The sequence below is a fragment of the Mustela erminea genome, chromosome 14 (assembly GCF_009829155.1).
Source record: "Mustela erminea isolate mMusErm1 chromosome 14, mMusErm1.Pri, whole genome shotgun sequence".
NCBI lineage: Eukaryota > Metazoa > Chordata > Mammalia > Carnivora > Mustelidae > Mustela > Mustela erminea.
Genome location: NC_045627.1, coordinates 64775596 through 64796043, shown reverse-complemented (window position 1 = coordinate 64796043; position 20448 = coordinate 64775596). Strand labels below are relative to the sequence as shown.

The 20448-nt window shown below is 57.4% G+C and overlaps 1 protein-coding gene across 7 annotated transcripts; it reads left to right on the top strand.

The window, feature by feature from the left end:
• The first annotated feature begins 950 nt into the window (after nucleotides 1–950).
• On the top strand, nucleotides 951–20435 carry PDZD7 (PDZ domain containing 7). Of its 7 annotated transcripts, XM_032313359.1 has the most exons (17): nucleotides 951–1036; nucleotides 1689–2077; nucleotides 6964–7104; nucleotides 7434–7608; nucleotides 8144–8320; nucleotides 8535–8682; nucleotides 9916–9976; nucleotides 10395–10802; nucleotides 11297–11491; nucleotides 13049–13099; nucleotides 13661–13836; nucleotides 17015–17106; nucleotides 17225–17316; nucleotides 17470–17544; nucleotides 18046–18657; nucleotides 18967–19067; nucleotides 19499–20435. In XM_032313359.1, exons 2-17 carry the CDS (start codon nucleotides 1855–1857, stop codon nucleotides 19712–19714), a joined length of 2943 nt encoding a protein of 980 aa, XP_032169250.1. In that variant the 5' UTR covers nucleotides 951–1036; nucleotides 1689–1854; the 3' UTR covers nucleotides 19715–20435. The 7 variants fall into 7 exon arrangements, 4 of the variants coding, with proteins under 4 accessions (XP_032169250.1, XP_032169252.1, XP_032169251.1 ...); XR_004278692.1 differs by lacking the exons at nucleotides 18967–19067; nucleotides 19499–20435 and having other exon boundaries at nucleotides 17225–17330; nucleotides 18046–18155; XR_004278694.1 differs by lacking the exons at nucleotides 18967–19067; nucleotides 19499–20435 and having other exon boundaries at nucleotides 17225–17330; nucleotides 18050–18144.
• Nucleotides 20436–20448: the final 13 nt, after the last annotated feature.

Below are 20448 nucleotides of genomic sequence, written 5' to 3'. Positions count from 1 at the left end.
CCATCCTCTGATGGTGCGCTCCGAGGGCCTCGGATTACCGCCCGGCTTGTTGCCAGATGGCCGCCTGGGCAGCGGCCTCTGCCTCATTGGCCCCCAGGGCTCCTACCCCAGTCCCCACAAGCTCTTGTCGCAGCACTCCGGCATTCGCAGCCCTTCACAGTCTCCCTCCTGCCTGTGTCCTCTCCATGTCCCCACGCTTTTCCTCCTCCAGCCCCCTCCTTATCCGCCTCTTGTAACCCCTAGCTCCACTGGGTCCCCAGTTTCCTTCTGCCCCCAATCCCTACGCCTGCACCGCAGACCTTGGCCCTAGTCCCTGCCCTGGGATGTGTAGGGGCAGAAGGCTCAAGATACCTCTGTCTGCATCAAGCAAGTGGATCAGAACGATTCTTCCTCCCCCTAGTGTCGTGGAACCAGCGGCTCCACCCTGTGCCCTTTCCAGAACTGAATGGCCGGAGAGACAGCAACACAGAAGGAGGATGCAAGTGAAAGAAGGCAGTACACACACACACACACACACACACACACACACTTCACAACTCACCCAGTCACCTCAGAGAACACGCCTGCCCCGGACCCAGGCGCCAGCCCACGCTGTGCCAACCGAATGCTTACACCCCCTCTGCCCAGGTGCCATTCCCTCACTGAGGCCTTGGGGGTGGCAATTCCAACAGCCCTAGTGTCTGGCTTGGCCTGGAGAAGAAGCGGTTCTGGGCTCCGCTGCACTGAACCCGTAGCGGGAGGGGACGAGGCGTGACCCAAACCCTAAGTTCGTGGGGCGGGGTAAGGCATCAGAACTCGAACTGCAGCGGGCAGAACCCAGCGGCCTCAGCCCAGGTGACAAACCGCTGTCCTGCGTGCCCAAGGGAGGGGACGGAGGCAGTGACTGGCGGCTGTCGCAGCCAATGGGAGCCTGCACCTACGCAGGCCGGCCTTATTCCCGTAGTCTGGGCGGAGCGCGGGCGAGGTTTCCCCCGGTTGCTGCGCACGCGGGCGCCCACCGGCGCGGGAGGCCGCCGGCGGCCGCATCAGCGAGCAGGTGAGGGGAGCCAAGCTGGAGAGGTGGGGGCCGAGAGGACCGACCCGAGGGTGGGATGCTGCGTTCTGAGTCCCAGAGCTCCTCTGGGGGACTTGGCTCCGGGTTTTGTGCGCGCTGTTGTGGGGCTCTAGCCTGCAGATCCTCCGCCAAAGCCTGGCCACCTCTTTAGAGGAGAGAGGAGGGGGACGGAGGGGACAGCAGCATGGGACCAAGGAAGCTGTGGTGGTTGGGGAATCTCTGGGACCCTTGGCTGCAGCTGTCCCAGGTCCTGAAGCCCTGCCCTAGAGATCCAAGCCCCCTACCCACAAACACAAGGAGAGGTGTGCAGGGAATTGTCCTGGCCCCAATTTCCTTCACACCATCTGAAGCTCTAGGGCCCGCAAGAATCCATCTCCACTCTACCCAGGACTGGGCACTGGGGTAGATGACTCCGCTGAGAGTCGGAATGAAGAGTGAATGAGAGGCTCCCACTGGCCTTGTAGAAATGGCTCCGAAAGTCTTGCGGTGATGCCTGGACTGGGCCAGGGCCGGAGAGGAGAGGGGCCTAAGACATGGGACGACAGGATGCTCAAATTAGGGCCAGGGTGGAAGTTCTAGGGGCAGCGAGGGCAGCGATTACGCCATTGTCCCCATCCCTGCTCTCCATCCGCAGGCCTGGAGCGCACACTCCCGAGAAGCAGCCGAGGTGGGGCGCTCCCAGTACTGAGACCCCTGCCCCGCACAGAAGGCTCATGGAGCTGGGGGGCACTCAGGGCCCTTTTCGCAAGGGCTAGCAGGTTCCTTCTGGACTTGTAGGGCGCCAGCCCAGGCTAGCCACAATGGCGCAGGGTTTTGCAGTGGGCTTTGACCCACTGGGCCTCAGAGACCTCAGCTCGGGCTCCCTGAGCTCCCTCTCCTCCCGCGGCCACCTGGGCAGCGACTCGGGCTCCGCAACGCGATACCTGCTGAAGAGGCAGCAGCGGCTGCTGAACGGGCCCCCCCGCGGAATCCGAGCCTCATCGCCCATGGGCCGCGTCATCCTCATCAACTCCCCCATTGAAGGTGCGAGCAGGGCCCACCTGGGGCCTGGTGCTGAGGGTTGGGGGTAAGGGCCCCGCTGGGAGGAGGAGCTGGAGAGATGCGAGTCTTAGAGCAGTGGGGCGTGGAGGGCCCCTGTTTAGCCACACACTCCTCCTCATCAGCCCTTTCCTCAGGTTCAGGCCAACCCTATAGGGTTGCAGGATTGTAGAGAGGTGGGAGGAGGGAGATAGGAGTGTGGAGGCAGGGACAGGTGTGTGTGATGTGCTAGCTCCCCAGCCAGCAAGGTAGGCTATGGAATGGGCAGCTCCATCCTAAGGACTCCGCCTTTCTCCTTTCCCTTGGTGTTCGCCCCTCGGCCTGGGGGGAGCAGGATGGAGAAGGCTCTATCCATCAACCAACCAGTGTGTGACCAGCTCCATGCTCAGTGACCACTGGGGAGACAGGATTAAAGATTTCAGGTGCAGGGGTGCCTGGCTGGCTCAGTCCAAAGAGCTCGTGACTCTGGATCTCAGGACATGAGTTCAAGCCCCAAGTGGGTGTAGAGATTATGTAAAATAAGTAAATAATTTAAAAAAAAAGATTTCAGATGCAGAAGGAAAAAAAAAGAGGTAGGGTAGCAAATGTTCCAAAGAGAGGGGAGAGGAGGAGGGTTGAGGGTCCAGGAGGGAGCCCCAGGCCTGGGCCCCGAACCAGGGGGTTACCTGATCTGACACAATTGCTTCACGCTGTTACATTGCACACCCGCTCTACACCAGGTCCTGCGGGGGACCTGGAGAAAAACGAGGGTCAATCTTCACCTTCCAGAAATGTACAGTGTAGTGGGGCTTAGAGACAGAGCGATGAGAGCGGTTGGTGCTGGGATGGAGGTTTCCCAGACAGGGCTGGAAGTGGAAACCGAGAGCACAGGGCGGAGGCCCTGATGGGGGCTGGGGGGGGGGCAATTAGGAGCCAGTCTGGCTGCAGTGACAGATGTGAGGCGACAAAGAGGCAGTGAACAAGGCAGGACCTTGAGTGTCAGCAGGGGTGGGGAGCAGAATGGGCACCCCCTGGGGCTAGGCTTTCTGTGGGACAGATGTGATAAATATCTCCAGCTCCCCTTCTGTTTCCCAGCCAGCAGAACTCCTCTGGCTGGATCCCAGAGTGGACTTTTCAGACCCGTCTCCTCCCCTCTGACCCAGCTGGCATCACTGTCCCCTACCCGGCTGCTGGGGTGCTCAGTGTGCAGGCCTTCCTGCACCGGTGGCCCAGGCCTGCTCACTCCCATCATCTACCGTGCTGGGTCTCCCCCACCCCAGTGAGCACCAAGGCTTACCACTGTTACTCGGGTCACAGAGCAAAAGATCGCAGAGGAGCTAAGGGACGTGGTAGGGGACAGGGAAGGGAGTGGGGCACGACCTTTTTAGGTCCCACTGTATTAAAAGAACATATACATCCCCCTCACACAGACCCCCAGACAATGCCCCAACTATGGTGTGACGGCTCTGTGCGCTCTCCCCCTAAAGATGCTCTTGCAGAAGTTCCAGGATGGCTCTATCCAACTGTCTCACCCTCGAGCCCTGCTTCTGCAGCTAAGGGGAGGGCCAGACAGACTTCCACCAGCCAGCCCCTACCCTATCTGGGCTGGGAGGCCCTGAGCTCAGAATTTTCCCTTCCACCTGAGCACAAACATCTCTCCAGTCACTGCATCCCGGAACCTTTCCTCCTTGTTACTATTTAGACCATTCCAGAGGCCTAAAGTAACTGATAAGGGAGACATAGTGGGGAGGGAGAAACCATGACCCACCTCACCCCCGTGACTTCCCACCAGCTTGTCAAACTCAGCTGGGCCCAAAGAAAATTCTCTGATCCAAACCAGCCCTTCCTCCCCTCTCTCCTTCATCCATTTAGTCTTCTACTTACTCAAAAAATCCTTGGCAGATACCAAGTGCTGTGCAACATACTGGAGATACATTGGCAGAAAAGGATTACAAAGTCCCTACCATGAGTGAATTTATAATCTAGTGAAAGGTGACAGACAATAAATAATATGTGCGCAAGTCAGTCATGAGAAAGGATGGTAAGACCCTTGGAGGCACTAATTTGCATGGTAGCATAGAGTAGTGGCTCGCAAACTTGGGAGGACATCAGAATTGCCTGAGGGGCTTGTAAAAAGATAAGCTGCTGGGGTCCCACATCCAGAACCTCTGATTCAGGGCACCTGCAGTGAAGCCCAAGAATACACATTTTTAAAAAATATACTTTTCTTTTAAAGATTTTATTTTTGAGTAATCGCTACCCCAATGTGGGGCTCAAACTCACAACCCTGAAATCAAGAGTCACATGCTCTACTGACTAAGCCATCCAGGTGCCCCAAGAATACACTTAAAAAAAGGTATTGGTGGGGCGCATGGGTGGCTCAGTGGGTTAAAAGCCTCTGCCTTCGGCTCAGATCATGATCCCAGGGTCCTGAGATCAAGTCCCGCATCGGGCTCTCTGCTTAGCAGGGAGCCTGGCTCCCTCTCTCTCTCTGCCTGCCTCTCTGCCTGCTTGTGATCTCTGTCTGTCAAATAAATAAATAAATAAAAAGTCTTTTAAAAAATTGTATTGGGGCACCTGGGTGGCTCAGTGGGTTAAAGCCTCTGCCTTTGGCTTGGGTCGTGGTCCCAGGGTCCTGGGATCAAGCCCCACATCGAGGTCTCTGCTCAACGGAGAGCCTGTCAAATACATAAACAAAAAATTTTAAAATGTACTTATTTGAGAGACAGCAGCGGGAGGAGCAGAGGGAGAGGGACAAGCAGATTCCATGCTGAATTCAGAGCCTGTTGCAGGGCTCGATCCCAGGATCCTGAGATCATGACCTGAGCTGAAATCAAGAGTCAGTTGATTAACCAACTGAGCCACCCAGGTACCCCAAGAATACACGTTTTTAATAAGTTCCTAAGTACTGCTGGTGACCTGGGGGGCACGGTTTGAGAATCACCTAATAGAGGTCTCCTGGGAGGAAAGGAAGGGACTTTAGGGAGGGTAGACCAGGAAAGCTTCTCAGAGAAAGTGCCGTGTGGGCCAGGAGGGGCTGCAGATTGGGAGCTGGCTTTATGAAGTTCTGGGCAAGAGTTTCACAGATTGAGGGAACACTGAAATGATTAGCCTGTGAGAGGAATAGGAGAGAGGTCAGTGTAGCCAAAGCTCAATGAGGTTGGGATGGCGGCCAGAGGTGAAGGGAGAGAGGTGGGCTGAGGATAGCCCACGGAGGGCCTTACTGGGCCTAGGGGACTGTGGAGTTCCTTCTAGAAGCAGGAGCATGCGCTGAAGTTTTTAATAAGCAGGCCTGATCTGTAAAAGCTGGCTGTGGCCATTGTGTAGAGAATGGCCCAAAGGGGGCAAGACTGGGAGTGAAGAGACAGTGAGGAGGCTGTGTGCTCCTGGAGTGGGTGGTCAGTGGGCAGGGGTAAGCCAGTGGAGGTAGAGAAGTTTCTATCCTCAGAGGCCCCAAGCTCCTATGCTCAACACTAGAGATTGGCAGCCCACCCGCCCAGGGCCCTAGGAAAGGCCCCCGGAGGAACTGAGAAGAAAGAGGGTTGGGGGACAGGAGAGCCACAGACTCCTGTGCTGGGTTGAGATGTGTGCAGACAGAATCAGGCAGGAAGCCTCAGGATGCCACACATATCTGTCTTGCACCATCCCCTACCCACAGACTGCCCTTGGAGATTTCTTCCAGAGCTGCTCTGGTCGTGTACTATAACCTGATTTCTCGTACATCAAGCAGTGTGTGTGTGTGTGTGTGTGTGTGTGTGTGTGTGTGTGAGAGAGAGACAGAGACAGAGATAGAGAGAGAGAGAGTTCTCCCTCTCAAATACCTCTAGAGTAAGCCTTGCCCACGAAGAGATCTCACCTTCTCACCTGGGACCCAGCTTCCCTCTCCAGTCTTCTTAACTTCTCTAACTGAAGACATTCTCAAGGACCCACCTCAAAGCCTTTGCTCACTCCATCCCCTCCCTCTTGGCGCCCTCCCTTTCTGCTCCACCCATTGAAATCCCACCCATCTTGTCTTCCCAAACACCTTCCCTGGCAACTGCAGCTCCTGGGAAGCCTGCTTCTCTGATGTTCCCCAGTGCTGATGGAGAGGACCACTCTGGGGGCTCTGGGCATATACTGCAGCAGAGTGGTGTTTTGGGTTTCCCTCCTCATCTAGTCACGTAGCTCCTTAAGCCCTTACCTCCAGAATCATAGAGTCTAAGAGATAGAAGGGGCCTCAGAGATCCTTCTACAACACCCCACTTATCAAGTTCCAACTTGTATGCTCCCAAAGATGGGGAACTCACTATCTCTCTTGGAAAACTCATTCCATTGTCTGACAGCTGAAGGTTTTAGAAAGTTTTTTCCTACTAAATTGGCCTCCATTGAAGTCCACTATTGAGTTTGGCTCTGCCATCTGGGTTACACAGACAAAAACATCCAGTGCCTTTCACAGAATAGCTCTTCAACTATTTGAAGACAGAGCTTGAATATTCCTTTCTGCTCAAGACGAAGAGCTCAAACTTGGCTCAACTCTGCCCCATAGAATGGAACCTTGAATTTCTTTTCTATCCATCTGACCCTCAGAGTGGCAGGGGTTTTAGGAATTTGTTCTATCCCAGGCCTGTGGGAGTGAGAAGCTTAGTTAGCACTAGAAACACACACACCCCTATATAATCAGGGAAGGAGAAGAGCATCTTCTAATATGGAGCCCTGTCCTGCTTGTTCCCATACTCTCTCCCTGACCCATACTCTCCAAGGCACCGAGAGGGAACTCAGAAATTGGCTGCCCTTAGGCCTTAGGTATCTGTGCCTAACAACCCAGCCCAAACTGGGAAACCCAGGGGCCCTCTGTGCCCAGACTGGACATGGGAGTCATGCCCGTGTCCCTCCCTGCTCCCGCCACCACACAGCCAACAGTAATGAGAGCGATATCATCCGTGCTGTCCGAGTGGAGAAGAGTCCAGCAGGGAGACTGGGTTTCAGTGTGCGGGGCGGCTCTGAGCACGGCCTGGGCATCTTCGTCAGCAAGGTGGAGGAGGGGAGCAGTGCAGGTGAGCAGGGCCCCCTGGAGGGAGGTGCTGGCTGAGGGTATGAGTCCCCACCTCACTGGGGTTCTGGAGTCCTATTTTCAGGGATGACAGGAAAGGGTCCTCAGCTTTGGAGGGACTGATCTAATGGGGAAATGGGGCCGCCTCCCCGGGTGGAGTGGGCTAATGGACAAGTCCCTAGTCTAATGAGGAATACCCAGACCTCATCTGGGGACCCCAAATCGCGTGGAAGGAAGCCTGGTTGCGGGGGTGGGGGCAGTGGAAGGCTTAGTTTTGCCCTGGGGGAATTGTCCCAAGAGGCCCATGCCAGCTGCCCACCTCCCCTGGTGCAGAGCGGGCTGGCCTGTGCGTGGGGGACAAGATCACGGAGGTGAATGGGCTGAGCCTGGAAAGCACCACCATGGGCAGCGCCGTGAAAGTGCTCACAGGCAGCAGCCGTCTGCACCTGACGGTGAGACGCATGGGCCGAGTGCCGGGCATCAGGTTCTCCAAGGAGAAGACCACATGGTGAGAAGGCCTGGTCCCGGCCCTGACCTTGCCCCACCCTGTCCAGCCCACCCAGCCCACGGCAGGAGAGGCAGGAGACAAAGGGCTCTGCGTGGGACTTGGCTATCCCTGGCTCCCGCTCTTTCTGTCCCCCTGGTGCTGGAAACACAGTGATCCCAAGGCCCGACACTGCAATGAGACAAGGCCATGTCTGTCTCCCAACCCTCCTCCCAGCTCTGTCTCAGATGCCAGCGGTCCTGCCCCCAGTGCTGCCATCGCTCCCAGGAGCCTGGGCACAGTAACAGCTCCTCACCCTCAGGGCTCTTGTGCGGATGTGAGAGGGGCCCTGGCACAATGGACTGCTCCACAGAGAGAGGAAATTGGGGCAGTTTCCCTACCTGATGAAGGGGACTTCCCACTGAAGGGCTCAGGACTGGGGAGTCCCCCAAGGCAACCTCCCCTTACCTGTGCAGTCGTCGGGGATGCTGGGAAGAGAGGGGGTGCCTGGTGGTGGCCTGGGGGAGCCCAGACTGATGGTTGCTTGCTGCTGTCCCAGGGTGGACGTGGTGAATCGGCGGCTGGTGGTGGAGAAGTGCAGCTCGACGCCGTCAGACAGCGGCTCGGAGGATGGCGTGCGCCGCATTGTCCACCTGTACACCACGTCGGACGACTTCTGTCTGGGCTTCAACATCCGCGGGGGCAAGGAGTTTGGCCTGGGCATCTATGTGTCCAAGTGAGGGCTGGGGCAGGGCGTGCAGTGGAGACGGGTTGGCAAAGAAGGCTCAGCCAACCGCATGATCCAAGGAGGGCCTAGTTCAGGGGTGGGGCCTGTGTAGCAGTGGGGGGCTCCAGGAGGAGGGTCAAAGATTTTGGCTGGGGCGTTCCTGTATCTAAGTGAGGGAGGGTAGGCCAGGTGGCCTCTCAGACTGCCTCCTGTCTGACCCCAGAGTGGATCATGGTGGGCTGGCCGAGGAGAATGGCATCAAGGTGGGGGACCAGGTCCTGGCGGCCAACGGCGTCAGGTTCGACGACATCAGCCACAGCCAGGCCGTGGAGGTGCTGAAGGGCCAAACACACATCATGCTGACCATCAAGGTGGGCAGGACTGTGGGTGTCAGGGAGAGGCCGGACTGTAGGAAGGACTTCCCAGACCTCTCTAGTACTTAATATCTGTTGCCCTACAACTTAGGACTTTTCCATAGCCATTTGTGAGGGCCAGACATTATGCTCATCCCTACTGCACAGAAGAAGAAACAGAGGCTCAGAGAGACAGAGTTATTCAGGAATCACGGTCACTTTCTCAGCTGGCCAGCAGCAGGACCTGCTTGCAGCCTGCTCCCCAGACCTGGAGGGCAGTGCCCTTTCCGATGAGTGGTGGAGGTGCAGGAGTGGATGGAGAAAGCGTCCTGCCCAGAGGGTGGGCACTAGCTGTGGCTTTGGGAGGGGCCTGGGCACAGGGCAAGGAGGCTGGGCTGGGGCCAGAGATTGGATTTCAGGGGAGGCACCTGCATTCATGATTCATGTGGGTCTCACACTTGCCTGAGGATCATGTCATTCTCACTCTGGCTGCAGGGGCAGGGACGGCTCTCTCTCCACTGGAACCCACTCCGGCCCCACTCCGGCCCCGCTCTGCTCTCCTCCCTTCCCTAGCCTTCACCCATCTCGCTCTTCAGAGCCTCCTCTGCCATTCCTCCGCCTTCTGCCACTTGATTTCCTCTCCCGCAACCCCCTCCCCCAGCCCGTTTCTCCCTTTCCTTCCTCTCACATGATCCCAAACACTCCTCCTCTCTCCTACTCTGCCCCTCGTTCATTCACTCAACATTTTTGAATAGGTACCGCGTGACAGCCTCTCTGCCAGGTGCTGGGGCTACGACAGTGAGCAAGACAGAAGAAGTCTCTGCTACGAGGGGTGGGGTGTCCTGGGGTGGGGGGAGCCAGGCCAACAGGAGGCATGCTGACTGACAAATGCTGTAAGGAAATTAATAGAGAAAGGGGAGGGGTCATTGAGGAAGGCGCTTTTAGCCTGGGGGTCAGGGCAGGTCTCTCTAGGGGGCTGACACCTGCAGAGGGAGAAGGAGCTAGCCAGAAGATGAGGAGAAGGAGGAAGGAAGAGAATCCAGACCGAAGGGGCAGCAAATACAAAGCCCTGAGTTACAGAGGAGTTTGGCATGTTCAGACATAAAGTAGCCCATTTGTCTCGAGCGTGATGAACTTGGAGGAGAGAGATGGAGTTGGAAAGTTTACTCCTATCCCGTCACTCCCCCTTCTCACCCACCCCCTTCTCACCTACTCCCCCATGCCCTCCTATGCCCACCACGATCTTCCCAGGAGACTGGCCGGTACCCTGCCTACAAAGAGATGGTTTCTGAGTACTGCTGGCTGGACCGATGTAAGTGGCTCAGGCCCTGGGCTGGAGGGAAAGGGCTGAGGTCCGACAGTGGGTCAGAGTCTCTGAGGACTAATTGGGCAGGAGGAGCAACCTGCGTGGGACTTCCTCACTGCCCGGAGCCATTTCTGGGCTCCCCTCTGGAAGTTGCAGGTTCAGTTCCTGGCTCCCCTGGCTCTGGAGTCCTAGGTGGGGTGGGGGTGGGGGGCTGCCGTGAATGGAGAAGGGACTTGCCTAAGGTCTCTCAACAAGTCAGGGGCAGGACTGCTGAGCCACCGGTTCCCCAGAGCCCGTGCTTCCAGCCTCTGCGGCTACCCAACACTCACCCACCCCCATACCCAAGGTGGTCTGCAACCCTGGCAGGGCCCTGAAGCTGTCCGGCCTTCCCCTGAGATGCCCCTGCCTTCCCCACTGCCTGCAGTGAGCAACGGGGTGCTGCAGCAGCTGTCCCCCGCCTCTGAGAGCAGCTCCAGCGTCTCCTCCTATGCCTCCAGTGCCCCCTACAGCTCCGCTGAAGGCTCGGGCTCCCTGCCCTCCGACCGCATGGATGTCTGCCTGGGGCCCGATGAGCCGGGCAGCTGGGGCCCAGGCTGGGGGCGGGCAGACACAGCCATGCAGACAGAGCCTGACGTGGGGGGCCACGTGGAGACCTGGTGCAGCGTGAGGCCCACCGTCATCCTCAGGGACACTGCCATCCGCTCCAACGGACCCTGGCCTGCCCACCGCCTGGATTCTGCGCTCTCCGAGTCCCCGAAGACTGCTCTGCTGCTGGCCCTGAGCCGGCCGCGGCCCCCCATCACGAGGTCCCAGAGCCACCTGACCTTGTGGGGTATGTAGGGAAGGGGCGGCTGATGCTCCCTCCAGAGCTCCCAGTAAAACGCCTGCCGCACATCCAGTCCTGGGCCCTCCCTTGGCTCTAGGCCTTGACTCGGCCTCATTTCCAGCCCCAGAATGCACTCAGATGCCACTCTGGGCTCCATTTTCAACTGGTCCGGGCCCCAAACCCACCCTCAGATCCAGTCCCAGCTCCTGTCAGCTTTGGGCCCCAAACCAGCCCTAATCCATCCTTGCCACCCTACACACACAGGCACAGACACACACACCCCGGCCTTCTCGGAGAGTCCTCGCAGAGCTGGAGCCGTGGGTGGGGGAGAGGTGGAATGTGAAGGGGGAAGCCCACCTATGTCCATCCCCACCTCCCCACAAGGCTGGGGTCCTGTCTGCACCCCCGTCCCTCCTCTCTGCCCCTCTTCATACCCCCGCCCCTCGGCCTTCCCTTCTGCCCACCGCCCCAGCACCCTGGGTGCTCCCTCATGTCCGCAGAGGAGAAGAAGCAGCGGAAGAAGAAACTGGGGTCCTCTGGGGAAAAGGGGGCCCTGCAGCGCTCCAAGACACTGATGAACCTCTTCTTCAAGGGAGGGCGGCAGGGGCGGCTGGCAGGTGATGGGCACAGAGAGGCCTGGACGCTGGATGGAGGGAGCCCAGCCAAGCCTTGCCCCCGCCTAGACCCGGATAAAGGTAAGCAAGCAGGATGAGAGACGGGGAGGAAGGCTATACAGCCCACTTTGGCATCCAGCAGCTCTGGGCTGAACTCCTGCACTGCCTTCTACCAGCTGGGAGTCGCTACCTGCCCCCATAAGCCTGTTTGCTTATGAGTTGCGTGAGAGTAGTGATTACCTATTTCTTCAGGAATGGTGAGGAATAAGAGAATGGTTGTATGTAAATCACTTAAGGACATTGTCTGGCATACAGAAGGTCCTCAGAAAACGCAGTGGTCATTGTTAAACTGTCTCATCTCCCCACTTTACAGAAAGGAAAACTGATAGAGCCACAGCCTAGCCAGGAAGTTGAAGGGCTTGGGTCAGGTCTCTGTGCTCTTGGTTCTGAGGTGGGTAGGGCACGTCTCTCCTGGAATATTTGTCTTCACCTCCCCTGGCCAGAGCTCCACAGACCCTACCTACCCAGTTCTAGAATCATCCCTGGGCAAGGCTGTTTCTAGATCAGGGCTCAAGTGGAAGGGCCTGGGCAGGCTTCACTTAAGACAGGGGCTTCCAAAGGACCCTCAGAGAGGCCTCTTGTCTCTAGGAGAGGCTCCAAGACTGGACCACAAGTGGATGAGTAAGACTCTCAGGGTTGTATAAGACAGAAACCCAACTCAAATTAGGTTTAAAAGCACTTCTCAGCTCAGCTACTGATGTAAGGAGGTCTAAAGGTTTAAACAGTCTCATCAGAGACTGTTTTTCCCCTTCATCTTTGGTTTCCCTTTCCCCTGGGTTGGCTTCATTATCCTGCAGGTTTTGCCCACTCAGAGGGAAGATGGCACTGCCGCTTAGCAACCCAGGGACAGAGGAGAGCTTCTTAAAGAGGTCCCGCTGAAGTTCCAGGCTCTCATTGGCCCTGCTGGGCCACATGCCCAGTGGGGCAGGCCCATGGTACTTTCATGGGCCTTCCTCGGTCACAGACCCACCCTGGAGCCCATGGACTGAGAATGGAGGTCCCCAGATGAAACTGCGGTGCTGTTTGTGGAGGGAGAGTGGAGGTTGGGTAGGCAAAAACAATGATGGGATGAGGATCTGGACCCAGCCCCTACTGGGGGGCTAAGGTGAGAGTCCCACGGAAGAGACAAGCTCTTCAGATCTGGCCAGGCCAGCCCCACTTCCTCAACCCACCTCTTTTTCCACAGCCCCCGGGGCCCTGCTCTCACCTGACGCTTCTCCTATCCCTCTGGATACCCCTCTCTCTCCTCCAAAGGCTCCTCTTTTTTTCTCTGTCCCCTGAAGGTAGGTGCTCCCTCAAGCTTTGTTCTTTGCTTCTAAATGAATTTCCACAAGCAGAACCCAGACTGTACCCTCTCTTGATCTCAAACTTTCACTGATTCCCCACGGCCTATGAATGAAGTCCCTAGGGGACCATGGTCCCTGAAGACCTCAGTGGCCTGGACTTTTGCCTCCCCATTCTACCTCCTTCCAGCCTGAGTTCTTCATTTCAGCCAGTGATCCAGCCACCCCTGAGCCCTCCAAGCCCTGTGTTCAGATTGGGAGCCAGGGCCCGCCACTGAGCCTTTCTTCTCCACAGCAGGGGCAGTGGGGCCCGTGCAGAAGTTTGTCACCTGGAGACTGAGACGCGGTAATTCATGCATCTCTTTTCCGAGGCCTGGTTGACATCAGAGCCGCAAATGGGGTGCATGTTGGGGGCAATTAACGGGCTTTGGGCTGAACTCAGTTGGGGACATGCATGGGGGATTGAGTGCATACTGGAGGCAACTAAAGAATTAGGCTAGGCTAAGCTTACGAGGAGAGACAGGGCTGCAGAGAGATACTGGGGTGCATTTTTGAGAACTGGGTACACGGAGGGACTCCTAAAGACAGGTTTTGGGGAATGAGGGAGCCTGGGCCAGAACTCCATTGAGTAATATGACAGTGACTCTTCATAGGACACCAGCAAGGGACAGACTAGTTTAGGGGTCTGTGTTGGGGGCCAAAGGGTCTGGATTGGAGCTCCCTTGCTGGGCAGATCGTTACAGGAGACCATGGTGGGGAGATCTGGGGCTAGGCTGGGATTCTGTCAGCAGTACCTAGGCCTCTCAGCTGACCTGTTCTGGGGTCTGAACCCACTGAGAGAAGCCCCTGTCTCTTCCCCTGAGGGTTCCTGGCTCCATCATCATATGCCTTTGCTCCTTCCTTGCAGAGCGGGAGAGGGGCCGGGCCCTGCTCTCTGCCAGGGCAGGGAGCCCCTCCAGTCAGCTGCCCAGCATGGATGAGCAGGTGCAAGCCTGGGAGAGCCGGCGGCCTCTTATTCAGGACCTGGCCCGACGGCTGCTGACTGACGATGAAGTGCTGGCCATCACCCGCCACTGCTCCCGGGTGAGCTTCCGGCCTATGCCCAGCTCCAGCCCGCGGTCACGCAGCCACCCAGTCCCTCATTCATTCAGGCCACAGTCTCTGGTCAGTATCTGGGCTTGATGCCATGAGGCCAGTGGTCGGTAAAAGCAGAAGTCACTCCTGTTGTGCACGTGCACACGCGTACACGCGCGCGCACACACACACACACACACACTGAGCTCACAGACAGGAAGAAGAGATACAATAATTAGAACCTAAATACCCATAGTGACAAATCACGTCAAGTGCTAGGAAAGGAAAGAACAGGAGAAAATAACCCAAAAGGTACAAATTAGGTGGTGTGGTCTAGGAGGGCCTCCTTGAGCAGGTGATGTTTCAACTAAGGAGAGAAAGAACTGGACAGGTGATGAGTCGGAGGACACGAGTCTATGTGGTCACTGCCTTCAAGCTCCTCAAAAGCCCAGCCTTCTCCCGGAACCCCTGCCTCCCTCTATACCTGGGTCAGCCCACAGGCTGACTTGATGCCACGCCCCCTCCCCTGTTACCCAAGTAAGTAATCCTTTGTCACCTCCCCATACACACCTCAAGCCTCCCCCAGCATCTGCACTGTTGTTCTGTTTCCTTCTACTTCAAACAGAAAGTGGGGCTCCAGGGTGGAGTGCAAGTTAGATGTGAGGGAGTCCTTGTGGCCTGGATGTTGGGGAGGCTGTGGGAGGCACAGCCTCCCCCTCCAGGGGGATCAGAAGGCCCTCTGCTCTTGTCCTGTCTCAGAGTCCCCGGGTTTCTTGTCCTGATGTCCCCGTGAGGTGGCGGCATCAGCACACATTAAGCCCGCACGCAAGAACAAGCTCCAGGGGCTCCAGGAAGTCGCTTCTGATTCCCCCCACGCCCTCAGCCTGGTCGGAGTGGGGCTGTGTTGTTTGTCTGTGTGATGTGCACAACTGTGTGCCTGTGGGGTACCTAGGTTTGCGTGCGACTGTGTTTGTGTCTAACTAAGGCAGGTGCATATCAACTGGAGACTGAGACACAATAATTCATGCATCCCTTTCCCGAGGCCTGGTTGACAGCAGAGCCACAGATGGGGTGCATGTTGGGGGGCACCTAGGGCCTTTGGGCTAAACTTTTGTCACCACCCTCAATTCAGTGCTGAGTGGGAACCCAAGCACCAACTTCCGCGAGCTTGCACCTCTGGCTCTGGCCATTAGGTGGCGCGCTGTGTCCATTTCTTGGCTCAGCTCCTTTTCCATCAGCCCTCGGTTCCTCCCACCCTCTCCAAGCCAGGACCACCTCTCACTGCACCCCCACAGCACCTGCATACCCCCCAAACCTGACCCATGCCTCACCAAAGCAATCAGACCCTCTGGGGTGGAGCTCTGCTCGGAATGATTAGTAAATCTCCCCTAAAGACTCGAAAGTGTGGCCTCAAACCCTAGGCCTCCCTTCTCTCTCCTCTGTGCCAGCTCTCCATGGCCACCAGGCCAGACTTTAGAAACCCCATCTTGGATCACTTGACACTCCCCAAATCCCCTTGCAATCTCTTACCTTTGGTGGAACAGAGAAAGTTTCTCAGGCTCACATTCAAGGCCTCCCTGCTTTGACTCCCCAGCCACGAACCTCAGCCTTCCCATGGTTGCCATGTCACCACCTCGTCATCTTCTGTTGGCCACTGCCTAGGGTTTACACATGTGATGAACCGCACAACGCTGGGCCACCACTCACCCCGCAGTCCCAACCTATGCAGCCTACATGGAGGCCCTTCTTGTAGCCAGCAGTCGAGCTAAACTTCCTTCTATCCATTATTCCACCCCACCCTTAGGGCACTTTCCTCTGAGTATTCATGCTGTTCCCTGCATGTATCCTTAAGAGTAAATGTAAATGAAACAAACCTACCAAGAGGGGTCAGGGTAAAGGTCGCTGCCTCCAGGAAGCCAATCCCGGACTTCGCACGCTCCTCTGAGATTCCCTCTGCCCCACCGCCAGTGTTGTGTCGTCCACTGGGGCACTTGGCTCCTTCTGCCCCACGTTTCCCACTAGAATGACTTCTGAAGGATTTGGAACAGGGTCTTCATCGTGTGCCCCCACTGCCAGCACAGGGTGTGACATTTAGTAGGAGCTGAATGCACATTTGTGGCCTTGAAGTGTGTACCTATGTGACAGATTCCGTGCAATCATAGATCTCTCTCTCCAGACATAAGGAGGTGTATTTTGGACACGTGTATGTGTGAGTCCCTGTAACTTTATGTGTGTTTAGGACCACATAGTTTATATTTTATTTCCTGAAATTTATAATGTCTCACTCTGACCACCAGGGCTTGCTGTCTGTGTTTATTCCTTTCCAGGATGAAGAAAGAGAGAGAGAGGGAGGGAGAGAGAGAGAGAGAGCGAGAGAGAGAAAGTGTGTGTGTGTGCGCGCGCGCGCGCGCGTATCCCTCTGAATCAGTACTTGTCTCCATTCCACCACTAGGGGGCAGTGTGTTGTCCAAAAAGGGAGGCTCCCAGTGTTCGTTTGCCAGTTTGTCTGCGTTGGTGGGGTGTGGCTGGTGGCATCGGGCAGTGCCAGGCAGAAGGGCTTCTACTCCCGCCCCCGCCGGGGACTGATTGGAGAGGCTTTCTGTCGAGCCACCCCTTCCCCAAGGTCCCTATTCCAGCACTGAACAAAGCCTAATTGGTAGGTCACTGGGCAGACCCAGGCTGGGCCCCGCGGGCCCAGAGCCTAGCGTTTGGCCCCGGTTCCTTCCTTCTGCCTGGAAGGTGGGGGCGGGGAGGAGAGTCCACAGCCCGCACATCCTTTTCCGGCACCGAAGCTGGCGGGAGCCTGACTTCTCAGGTTCCAATCGCTCTTCACACTTCCTTATCTGTGTGGCCTTGGGCAAAGTCCTTCTCTCTGATCCTCAGTTTCCTCAGTCTGTAAAATGAGAATAATTCATGTTATCTCTCAGCGTCACTAAATGAGAGACCAGATGGAAAAGGGCCCGTCCCAAAGCCGTTGCTGCCCCCCCGCCCACCCCACCAGCTATTATAGGTCTGTTAGCTCACTTGCAGGCTTCCCCCTAGTCACCAACACTGCCCTGTTCTGGGGACAGCCTGGGGATGGGGAGCAGCTTTCCTAAACAGGGGGAACCCCACAGGCCCACGCAGCCCCTCCCCCCAGCTCTGGATGTCCCGGCCGCTGGGTGACCTGCGGCACCTCTCTCTGCAGTACGTGCATGAGGGCGGCGTGGAGGACCTCGTGAGGCCCCTGCTGGCCATTCTGGACAGACCCGCGAAGCTGCTGCTACTGAGGGACATCAGGTGGGGTGGAGGCTGTGGGGAGGGCTTGGGGGCGGAAAGGAGACCCCGGAGAACTCCCCATACTGTACCCCACCAGAACTGTGCCCCTGCCCACCTCTCATCTCTCGCCCTCCCCCAGGAGCGTGGTGGCCCCCACCGACCTCGGCCGCTTCGACAGCATGGTGATGCCCGTGGAGCTGGAGGCTTTTGAAGCCCTTAAGAGCCGGGCAGGTCAGCAGCTGGGGGTAGGACGCACAGATTCCGGGCCCCAGCTGGGGATGGCAAGAGGGCCTCCCAGGGGAGAGGAGGCAGACATGACCTTCAGCTGTGTCCATCATGGAGCCTGGCAGGGGCCCAGGCCTCTGAGGGGATCTCCTTTCCCAGCAGTGCGGCCTCCTGCCTTGAGACCAGCCCGGCAGGACACACCGCCCAAGCGTCACCTCATTACACCTGTGCCTGGTCAGTCGGAGTCCCAGCCCTGGGGGAGGGGGCACATCCCTGGGGTACTGGGGAAGGGAGAACGGGTCTTCCATCCCTGCCCCCACATAGGGTGTCATGGCTTCAGAACACCGTCTGGTCCTCTGAAGGAAATCCCTTGTCCCCCAGAAACACATTTATCACTGCCACTCACCACCTATACTATTATTTACTTAATAATTGGTTTTAAACCCACTCACTTTTTAAATCTAGTCTCCTTCTACGTAATAATCTCTGAGAAATGACCAGTTTGGTGTGCGAGTCATGTTTTTTCTAAGACATAGACTGTGATAGAAAGCTTTCAAGTACTGTGTTAGCCGGGAACCTAGGCAGAGTCCCTCTCTGTGGGAACACTACCCGAGGGCCTGAGCCGACCAAGCCAGGGTCTCACGCGCCCTCCACCAGCAAAGGCAAGGACTGGAGCCTGGCAGGGTGGCCTGGGCTGGTGAGGATGGGCAGCCTGACCTTGACCCTCTTCCCCAGACAGTCGTGGAGGTTTCTACCTGCTGCCTGTGAACGGCTTCTCAGAGGAGGATGACAATGGGGAACTGAGGGAGCAGCTGGGCGGCCTCCAGCTCTCCCTGGGGGCCTCTGCTTCCCACCATCCTCATAAAGGGATCCCCCCTCTCCAAGATGTGCCAGTAGATGCTTTTGCCCCACACCGAAGCACCAGCACCCCCCCTCCCCAGCCACCTCCTGTCACTCCCCGGCCCCCAAGGCCTAACTGGCTGCTGACGGAACCCCTGACCCCAGAGGACCCGCGGCAGAGCCAGAGCCAGGGCCTGGCTCAGAGCCGCAGCCGCAGTCGCAGCCGCAGCCGCAGCCACAGCCGGTGCCGAGGCAAGTCCCCGGGACGCAGGCGCTCCCCATCCCCAGCACCTATCCCCACCCCAAGTGCTGCTGACGGGCGCTACCACAAGCCTCGCAAGGCCAGGCCCCCTCTTCCACGACCTGTGGATGAGCAAGCAGCCAAGGCAGGGAGCCGTCAAGGCCACTCTGAGAATGGAACTGGCAGGACAGCCAGGGAGGCCGCCGAGAAGGCCCCTGGCGGGGAGCTGAGGACAGTCACGCTGTCCAAGATGAAGCAGTCCTTGGGTGAGTCCACATGGGACTGGGCCTGGCAGACGGGGCCCTTGGGTTTGGATGAGATTCCTGGCCTTGGTTTTGGGGTACAACTTGGGGGTCTGGTGTTAAGATTTGGATATGGGGGTCTATTGGGGAGGTTTGAGATTGGAGGGGGTGGGGACTGGGAGGATTTTTGGAGTCGAAGACTGAGTGGGAACCGAATCTGGGGATTTGGGAGAAGTTGGGGTCAAGACTTGGTGCTGGGGTGCTGGGTTTCTTCTGGGAGCTCTGGGGTGAGGGGAGTGGCCGCACACTCACCCAGTGCTTCTCTCTCAATAGGCATCAGCATTTCTGGGGGCATTGAGTCCAAGGTGCAGCCCATGGTGAAGATAGAGAAGATCTTCCCTGGGGGGGCTGCCTTCCTCAGTGGGGCCCTGCAGGTGGGTGAAGAGTACCCAAGCCCACTCCCAAGGTCCAGAGCTGAATTGGGGAATGGGGGGCGGGCAGAACCTGCTCATCTTCCAGCCAGACAGGTTTAAACCAGGTCACAGGAGGTGGCTTAGGTGCGGGGGTGGGGGTGGGGGAGTGGGGGTGGTGGTCAGGCCGGCAAGATGAACCAGCCCAGGGAGAAATCTTTCCCCTCATGCCAGCCTGGACCTGAGGGTGGCCCATCCTGTTCCACCCCTATCCCCAAGGGACAAAGGGCTATTGTCTGTGCTTCACCCTGCCCCCCACGGCCTCAGGCACAAAAGTCCCATTGTCCATCCTCTCCACCCAGATGGGGAGGAGTGTCCTAGCTGCTGGAGGTGAGAGGTTGGATGGGGGGATGACCTGAGAAGGGAGGTCTGTGATTTCCCCACCCCCATCCCAGGCTGGCTTCGAGCTCGTGGCAGTGGATGGAGAGAGCCTGGAGCAGGTGACCCACCAGCGAGCAGTAGATACCATCCGCCGGGCTTATCGAAACAAGGCTCGGGAGCCCATGGAGCTTGTGGTCAGGGTCCCTAGGACCAGCCCACTACCCTTACCCTCGGACTTGTCAGCCCTCACTGATCAGTGCCTTCCTGTTGACCATTCCCCTGCCCACTGACCCCTTGATGGTACTCCTTCCATCCCACTGCCTCCTAGAACCTCCCATTAATGCTCTCATTCCTCCCACCGATGCCAGGCTCCTCCTTCAGAGAGCCAGCCCAGTCCCTTCTCTAGGCCTCCAGACTCCTGATGCTAATCCCAGACTCTCCCCACCTATGCCAGGACTCTTCCCACTGACTTCAGATCCTCCCACTGACTCCCAGGACCCTCCTGCTATCTCCCAGACCCCACCTACCAACCCCCTTGGGACTCAGGAACCTCCCACTCTTGCTTGACTTGGCTCCTCCCAAAGCTCCCCCCACCTTCTTCCCTCTCCAGCTATCACTAAGGCTCTGCCCTTTCCAGATAAACTTGGTGTCAAGGACAAGGTGCTCCTGGGTAGCCTGTGTCACTCGCTCACTGCCCACAAACTCCAAGGATGGGAAGAGGTTGGGAGAAAGCCAAGGTCTGGAGCTTGGGATTCATGGGCACTTTCTCCCGATGTTCCTTTTAATGCCCGAGCACTGAGGAACATGGGCTCTCAGATAGGGCTTTGAAGGGTCATAGCATCCATCCCCCAGCCCCAAGTAGTGTTCTGTGTAAGGGACAGGACGGAAGGCCTTTCTAGTTTCTCAAACTCTGAGACACCGTTTCATGTCGTAGTCCACTGGGACCCCACACTTTCTACTGGATTTGTCCTCCCCTAATCACCCTCTCTCCCCATGACCTCTATGAGGAGCAGGGGAATAGCCA